Source organism: Lynx rufus, unplaced genomic scaffold (genome assembly GCF_022079265.1).
Source record: "Lynx rufus isolate CCGP_SWC_20201006 ecotype Redwood Valley unplaced genomic scaffold, mLynRuf1.p SCAF_1, whole genome shotgun sequence".
Lineage (NCBI taxonomy): Eukaryota > Metazoa > Chordata > Mammalia > Carnivora > Felidae > Lynx > Lynx rufus.
The window spans coordinates 87,505,367-87,514,914 of NW_025814823.1; the positions used below are offsets into that span (position 1 = coordinate 87,505,367).

Consider the following 9,548-nt stretch of genomic DNA (forward strand, 5'->3'; position numbering starts at 1 on the left):
AAATCAAAACCACAATGAGATGCCACCTCACACTAGTCAGAATGGCTGGCTATCAATTCAGGCTACAACAGATGTTGACAAGGATGCAGAGAGAAAGGAACACTTTTGCACTCCTGGTGGGAATGCAAACCGGTGCAGCCACTCTCAAAACAGTATGGAGTTTTCTCAAAAAATTAAAAATAGAACTACCCTACAACCCAGCAATTGCACTACTAGGTATTTATCCAAAGAATACAGGAGTGCTGTTTCAAAAGGGTACATGCACCCCAATGTTTATAGCAGTGCTATTGACAATAGCCAAAATATGGAAAGAGCCCAAATGTCCATTGACTGACGAATGGATAAAGAAGATGCGGTGTGTGTGTGTGTGTGTGTGTGTGTGTGTGTGTGTGTAATGGAATATTACTCGGCAATCATAAAGGTTGGAATCTTGTCACTTGCAACAATGTGGATTGTATTATGCTAAGTGAAATAAGTCAGTCAGAGAAAGACAAAACATCTTGATTTCACCCATAGTGCAATTTAAGATACAAAATAGGTAAACATAAGGGAAGGGAAGCAAAAATGAAATAAAAATAGGGAGAGGGACAAAACATAAGAGACTTTAGATACAGAACAAATGAGGGTTTCTGTAGAGGTTTTGGGTGGGGGGGATGGGCTAAATGGGCAAGGGGCATTGAGGAGGGCAGTTGTTGGAATGAGCACTGGCTGTTATATATAGGTGATGAATCTCTGAATTCTACTCATGAAATAATTATTGCACTATATGCTAGGTAAGTTGGATGTAAATTTAAAAAAAGAAAAAGAAAAAAATAAAAAAGATGTGATACATATATGTATATATATGTATATGCGTATGTGTGTGTGTGTGTGTGTGTGTATACACATACATATCAGTCAGAGAAAGTCAGATATCATATGACTTCACTCATATGTGGAATTTAAGAAGCACAACAGATGAACACAGGGGAAGGGAAGCAAGAATAAGATAAAAACAGAGAGGGAGGCAAACCCTAAGAAACGCAAATATAGAAAACAAACTGAGGGTTGCTTGAGGGAGGTGGGTTAAATGGGTGACGGGCATTAAAGAGGGCACTTTTTGGGATGAGCACTGGGTATTATATGTAAGAGATGAATCACGGGGTTGTACTCCTAGAGCCAAGACTACACTGTATGTTAATTAACCTGAGAAAATAATTATGAAATCAAAAATAAAATAAAATAAATAAAATATAAAATGAAATAAAATGGGTAACAACAACAACAACAACAACAAAAATTGGGTATGAGGGCACCTGGGTGTCTCAGTCAGTTAAGGGTCTGATTCTTGGTTTTGGCTCAGGTCATGATCTCATGGTTTGTGTACTCAAGCCATGCATCAGGCTCTGTGCTGACAGCATAGGACCTGCTTGGGATTCATTCTCCCTCTCTGTCCCTATCGACTCAAGGTCTCTCTGTTTCTCTCTCAAAATAAATAAACTTTAATTTATAAAGGGTATGGAAAGAGAAATAGTAACTTTAAAATGGAGAAATCCTGGCTAACAGTACCTTAACCAGGTGATGAAGGTTAATAACACCACCAATGACTCGTGTTCATGCTATGTATGGCCCAATATGACATAATATCATGTACATGATAATCATCCCTAAATATCTGACCAATACTTTTTAAGTGTCAAGATCATTAAAAAATGGATCAGAGGAGGGATGCCTGGGTGGCTCTGTTGGTTAAGTGTCCAACTCTTGATTTCAGCTCAGGTCATGATCTTGTGGTTCTTGGGTTTAAGCCCTGCCATAGGCTCTGGGATGACAGCATGGAGCTTGTTTGGGATTTTCTCTGCTCTTTCCCCACTCATGCACACATAGGCTCTCTCTCTCTCTCTCTCAAAATAAATAAATAAAATTAAAACAATGGATCATAATAAAGTGAAAATAATTCATTTTTGTTTTTATTTCCTTGCCTCTGGAGACATGTCTAGTAAGAAGATGTTGACACCTCGGTCAAAGAGGTTGCTGACTGTTTTCTCCTGCAGGATTTTGATGGTTTCCTATCTCACGTTTAGGTCTTTCATCCATTTTGAATTTATTTTTGTGTATAGTGTAAGAAAGTGGTCCAGTTTTATTCTTCTGCATGTTGCTGTCCGGTTCTCCCAGCACCATTTGCTGAAGAGACTGTATTCTTTCCACTGGAAATTCTTTCCTGCTTTGATGAGGATTGGTTGGCCATATATTTGTGGGTCCATTTTCTGGGTTCTCTATTCAGTTCCATTGATCTATGGGTCTGTTTTTGTACCAATACCATCCTGTCTTGATGCTTACAGCTTTGTAATACATATTAAAGTCTGGAATTGTGATGCCTCCAGCTTTGGTTTTCTTTTTCAACATTACTTTGGCTATTCAGGGTCTTTGGTGGTTCCATACAAATTTAAGAATTGTTTGTTCTATCTCTGTGAAGAATGATGGTGTTATTTTAATAGAAGTTGCATTGAATGTGTAGATTGCTTTGGGTAGTATAGATATTTTAACAATATTTGTTCTTTGAATCCATGAGTATGAAATGTTTTTCCATTTCTTTGTGTCTTCTATTCCTTTCATAATCTTTCTATACTTTCCATCATATAGATTTTTTAACTTTTTGGTTTGGTTTATGCCCAGGTATCTTATAGTGTGGGGCACAACTGTAAATGGAATTGATTCCTTGATATCTCCTGCTTCATTATTGGTGTATAGGGACCTCATTAAGATAAAAAGCACAGTAAAGGGAATAACCAGCAAAACTAAAAGGCAACCAAATGGGAGAAAATTTTTGCAAATGACATATCAGATAAAGAGTTAGTATCCAAAATATATAAAAAATTATCAGACTCAACCCCCCAAAAACAAATAATCCAGTGAGGAAATGGGCAGAAGACATGAATAGATACTTTTCCAAAGAAGACATACAAATGGCTAACAGATACATCAAAAGATGCTCAACATCGCTAATTATCAGAGAAATAAAAACCAAAGCCATGATGAGATACCACCTCACACCTGTCAGAATGGCTAAAATTAACAATTCAGGAAAAAACAGATGTTGGTGAGGATGAAGAAAAAGGGTAACCCTTTTTCACTGTTGGTGGGAATGCAAACTGATGCAGACACTCTGGAAAATAGTATATGGAGATTCCTTAAAAAAGTAAAAATAGAATTACCTAATAATTCAGCAATTGCACTACTAGGTACTTATCCAAAGTAAACAAAAATGCTGATTCTAAGAGGCACATTTACCCCAACGTTTATAGCAGCACTATCAACAATAGCCAAATTATAGAAAAAGCCTAAATGTGCATCTACTGATTAATAATGGATAAAAAAGTTGTGATATACATATACAGTGGAATGCTACTTGGTGATCAAAAAGAATGAAATCTTGTTATTTGCAACAACGTCGATGGAACTAGAGTGTGTTATACTAAGCAAAATAAGTCAGTCAGAGAAAGACAGATATCATATGACTTCACTTATATGTGAAATTTAAGAAACAAAACAGAACATAGGGGAAGAGAAACAAAAATAAGATAAAAAGAGAGGGAGGCAAACCATAAGAGACTGAAATACAGAGAACAACCTGAGGGTTGTTGGAAGGAGGTGGGTTAAACGGGTGATGGCCATTAAGGAGGACACTTTTTGGTACGAGCACTGGGTGTCATATGTAATAGGTGAATCACTGGGTTGTTCTCCTGAAGCCAAGACTACACTTTATGTTAACTATCTTGAAATTAAATACGTGAATTAAAGTTTTTAAGAAATGGATCAGAGGAGAATAAGGAAACATGATAACTAAATGAAACATAGTATCCTGGATTGAAACCTGGAAGAGGAAAATAATGACAATAGTGTAAAAGTTGGTAAAATCCAAATGAAGTCCAGAGTTCAGATAATAGTAATATACCAATGTTAATTTTTGTAGTTTTAAGAAACACACCATGGTTAACATTAAATAAATCTGGCATACTTCAATCCTTTCTATTTTTCTCACACCCTTTCTTTACATCTAAAACCATTCCAAAACAAATATTTATTTTAAAAAGTTACAAATGAAGTATTGAGGAATCTTATGTCTATGTATACTGAATAAAAAAAGGTTGGATAGATACACACTTTGTTATCAATCAATAATCACCTGCAAGGAGGGAGGTGGGAAGAGAGAGCCACATGTGGATTTCACTAGTCACTTGATTGTGACTTGTGATTGTGCATTTTTACAAAGCCTTTTCACTAATTATGTATGTATGTGTATCTATCTATCTATCTATCTATCTATATATATATATCTTGTGAAATTATTATAGAATAAATTGTCTGAAAACCAAGATGGCCAGGTTTTATGATGGTATCTGTTTGTCCTGACAGATAATGCTTATGAATCTCTCAAAGATAAATAGCCCTTCTCCATATGGCTGCTACCAGATAAAGTAAAATTTACTATCTTCATGTAAATTTATTAAAGGTTCACAAGTATGTGATTCTTGTTGATGAGTCAGTAAATCAATCCCAAATATATGAGACCCCAGGAGAGGCCAAAATATGGGTTCTATTCAAGCAACCCAGTAGAATAAAGTCTTGGATAAATAGGATAATTTTCTCCCATAGTCTTGTTTTGAGCAAAATCCCAGTGCATGTAGGTAAACAAATCAGTTACTTGAGGCCTAGGGAATTACCTCCTCTGTGGTTTCCTGTTTTCCTCAAGGATCCTCTGGGGCACTTGCTGCTGTCATGCATACTTGTAATTATCTATATAACCTCAGAAATCCTGCCTGCAAGTGGAAACCAAAATATTCAAGTGTCCCAACACCACGCTTCCCTCAGAAAGTAACGAGGAGCATTGCTACTTGGGGAAATATGATGTGATGAGGAAAATCCATGGGTGTAGGTACATGAACACAGGTAAAATGGAAATTAAAAAAAGGCTGATCTGGTTTCCAATAATTATATCTGCTGTTTTGCCCTTCTTCAGGGTAGTATTTCAGTTAATAGAATCCTTCACAGCAACTTGAGAAGCCAGGGGAGAATATTTAGTTCAATCAACTGTGTGCAACTTTAAGAATATGAGACAAACAGGGGCGCCTGGGTGGCGCAGTCCGTTAAGCGTCTGACTTCAGCCAGGTCGCGATCTCGCGGTCCGTGAGTTCGAGCCCCGTGTCAGGCTCTGGGCTGATGGCTCGGAGCCTGGAGCCTGTTTCCGATTCTGTGCTCCCTCTCTCTCTGCCCTTCCCCCGTTCATGCTCTGTCTCTCTCTGTCCCAAAAAAATAAATAAAAACGTTGAAAAAAAAAAAAAGAATATGAGACAAACATTAAGAATATTTTTACTGGGGCACCTGGGTGGCTCAATCAGTTAAGCGACAGACTCTTGATTTCAGCTCAGGTCATGATCTCACAGTCATGGGATCAAGCCCTACGTGGGGCTCTGCACTAGGAGTGGAGCCTGCTTGAGATTCTCTCTCTCTTTCTGTCCCTCCCCCACACATGCTTTCTCTCTCTCTCTCTCTCTCTCTCTCTCTCTCTCTCTCTCAAATTAAAAAAATAATAATATAAACAAAATTTTTAGTAAATTACCTCTTAGATCTGATTCTTTTTTCAATTTCCATATTCTTGTCTCTAAGAGGTTTGCATACACTCAACCTGAAAATTCAGTAGTCAGCTGATGAGAAGACATAATTTCTGGGTCCCAGAAGTAAACAAACCTAGTAAACATCAATGAAGCAGCATTAACAGTAAATCCTCAGTGCATCTTCATGTTTTTAATAGGAATTTATAAACCACCACTGGTGTCACCAGGATACACCACTCAGTAGTGTTGGTTGGGAGAGTAAAAACTCTTAATAGACTTTTCATGTCTCAATCAGAATTTTCCTTTTGAAATTTTTCCTTTACCCTACCTCAACTGCACTTTTCTGTTCTACAATTTTCTTGTAAATCTATGTTTTATTTAAATTTTATAATGTCTATTTATTTTTGAGAGTGTGAGCAAAGAAGGAGCAGAGAGGGGCGCCTGGGTGGCTCAGTCGGTTAACCGTCCGACTTCGGCTCAGGTCATGATCTCACGGTCCGTGAGTTCGAGCCCCGGGTCGGGCTCTGTGCTGACAGCTCAGAGCCTGGAGCCTGCTTCGGATTCTGTGTCTCCCTCTCTCTCTGACCCTCCCCCGTTCATGCTCTGTCTCTCTCTGTCTCAAAAATAAATGAACATTAAAAAAATTTTTTAAAAAAGGAGCAGAGAGAGAGATGGAGACATGGATTTTGAAGCAGGCTCATGGCTCTGAGCTGTCAGCACAGAGCCTGATGCAGGGCTTGAACTCATGAACAATGAGATCAAAACCTGACCCGAAGTTGGATATTTAACTGACTGAGCCACCTGGGTGCTCCTAAGTTTATGTTTTATTCATGCCTAGATGCTATCTGAGTAATTAGTGACATGCTCATAAAAATTTACATAGCATGCTTAGTTTCTTCTAACTTGTTCCAACTTCTTAGAGTAGAAACTTCTCCATTCTCACTTCTGTAAACTTGTAGAGAGGGTTATCTTCCCTCTTGAATATAGGTATAAAGTAATTACTTGTTTACAGCTCCTAGAACCTGATTTAATAATTTTTTCTGAGTTGATCCTGATGTGCTTCATATTGAGCTCCTATGAATAAATCTAAAGGAGAACACACCACTGACTATATCCATTCATCTCTTAATTGATGTGTGATGTTTTAGGAAATGACATCCCAATTCCATTCAAATACAGGAATAATAACAGATTTATTTCATGGCATTCTACTTCATACCCATCTATGATTTCTTCTATGGATTTATGTAACCAGATCCACAGGCAAAGGACTGCTAAGTGTTCATGCGTGTACCTGTCGCATACCTAACTATGCATATATTAAATGGCTACCTATGACATTGAATTGTTCACCATAGTGAAATTAGTTTGTGATCATAGGATATCCATAGGTCTTCATTATTAGGGCTTAACCAAACACGTTAAACAGAAGATTAAGAATTGAATCATGGGGGGCACATATGTGGCTCGGTTGGTAGAGCATGAGACTCTAGATCTTCAAGTCATAATTTCAAGCTCCATGTTGGATGTGGAGACTAGTTAATTAAAAAAAAAGAATAGGGGCGCCTGGGTGGCGCAGTCGGTTAAGCGCCCGACTTCAGCCAGGTCACGATCTTACGGTCCGTGAGTTCGAGCCCCGCGTCAGGCTCTGGGCTGATGGCTCAGAGCCTGGAGCCTGTTTCCGATTCTGTGTCTCCCTCTCTCTCTGCCCCTCCCCCGTTCATGCTCTGTCTCTCTCTGTCCCCAAAATAAATAAACGTTGAAAAAAAAAAAAGAATCAAATAAGGGGATATCTGAAAACCCAGCACCAAGACCATGAAACTGAGGATGGTGGTCTATGAGTTTTAAGAAACATATAGCTTATATTAATTGCTTCCAACCCCTTCTTCACTCCTCATGCTTTCATGATTCACTGTATGTGGAGCTTACTTCTCCACACTATTGATGTTGGGATCTTTGTGTGTGACTTGCTTTAGTTGGTGGAATGTGGTTGGAAATGGTAGAGTCAATCTTGAGCTCAGGCCTCAGTGGAGATCATGTGATTCTATTTGCCCCTGTTTAGCTTTTGCTATTTTCCTTGAGAAGAGCAAGCTGCAGACTGAGAGACATTTGGTGAAGTATATCTGTACCTGACCTTCAGCCTAAAGCAAAACTGACCCACAGATATGGGGACAAGAAAACACATTTTTTTTCATAAGCCACTGAAATTTGTAGAGTTTTATTTTATCTTGCATTATTATATCAATAACTTATCAACAATAAAAAATATTCTGTGAGGTCCTATAACATTTCATTTGCTTTTGTTTTCCTTGTCTTCTTCTTTTTGTTCAACTAGAACAGTCATAGCCATGGAGGGAGAAAATGAGACATTAACAACAGATTTTATTCTCTCAGGATTCTTCCCCAATATGAAGTATGTCAGCATCCTTATCTACATTATCATCCTGATCTACCTTGCTGCAGTCACTGGGAATATCATTCTGTTCTTTCTCATATGGATAGACATGAGGCTCCACACTCCAATGTACTTTCTACTCAGCCAGCTGTCTTTCATAGATCTGGCCCTCATCAGCAGCACTGTTCCAAAGATGATGATAAACTTTTTCTCTGGAAGAAAAGACATCACACGTCTTGCCTGTGGAATCCAGATATTTTTCTTCTTTACTCTTGGGGGTGCTGAATGCATCCTCCTGACCCTTATGGCTTATGACCGATATGTAGCTGTCTGTAACCCTTTGAGATACGTAGTCATTATGAACCACAGGGTCTGTCTGCAAATGACCATAGTGTCTTGGATTGGGGGCATATTAGCTTCCACAGCCCACACATTCTATACCATGAATCTACCTATCTGTGGTTCCAGAGAAATCCACCATTTCTTCTGTGAGATGCCAGCAATCATGAAGATCTCATGCAAAGACACTTCCACCTATGAGCTGGTGGTCTTAGCGATGGGCATTGCTTTTATCATTGTCCCTTTTGGACTTATCATGGCTTCCTACACTTTCATCTTCCTTGCTGTTCTTCATATAAAATCTTCCCATGGCAGGAACAAAGCCTTGGCCACGTGCTCATCTCATCTTACAGTGGTAAGTTTTTATCTAGGACCATGTGTTTATATGTACATGACACCGGGTTTCTCCCACACTCCTGAGCAAGAACAGGCTGTATCTGTATTTTGCACTGTCCTCACACCCATGCTAAATCCACTCATCTACAGCTTGAGAAACAAAGATGTGGTGAGGGCTTTTCAGGAAGTCCTGAGGAAGCATCCAGTCTCTAAACAGAACACATAAATATCAAGGTGGAAAATAGCTATCTAGAGTTAAGGGTAAAGACTCTAGAATCATCCACAGTCACATTTTTTGGCATGAAGAACTTTGCCGTAGCCCTGTTAGCAAATTACCTCATCGATAACTGACAATATTAATTCAATCATAAATACTTTGTTAGAAAGTTTCTCTCAGTTTATGATCATTTGTTTCCAAAATTGATTAACTTAACTACTGTTCTTCATACCAGTTTATAAGCATAAACAAAGTTCAATCTTCCCTTTTTGGACCTGCAATATTTAGACATTTCTCGGTGTTCTTGAGTCTTACCTCTGTTTGTTGTTGGTGGTGATGCAGGTCTTCTTAATTCCTGTTGTTAGAAGTACAAACTTCTTAGGAAAAATAAGTGTGATTGATATGTAAAAAGGAATTGATCTTATTAAGAAAAACAATAATAATTCTCTTGAATTCTCTGACAAACTTGACATGTTGGATCTATTCTCCCTGCTTGCCTTGTGTATAAATTTTCCCAGTCATTCTCAGATTAGCAAGACTCAGTTTATGTATAGTTCAAAAACATTCTCCCTTCAGAAATGGATGTACCTAGCTTTGAGTAAAAATAATGCCTACCATTAGCAAGTGTAGTGGGTTTTCTCTTTTTTTATTTTTATTTTTTAGTATT

At 38.2% G+C, this 9,548-nt stretch overlaps 1 protein-coding gene across 1 annotated transcript; it reads left to right on the top strand.

Moving 5' to 3' along the window:
- The first annotated feature begins 7,942 nt into the window (after positions 1 to 7,942).
- LOC124509251 (olfactory receptor 2T11-like) lies at positions 7,943 to 8,890 on the top strand. Its single transcript, XM_047075792.1, has one exon. The coding sequence runs from the start codon at positions 7,943 to 7,945 to the stop codon at positions 8,888 to 8,890; it is 948 nt and encodes a 315-aa protein (XP_046931748.1).
- Positions 8,891 to 9,548: the final 658 nt, after the last annotated feature.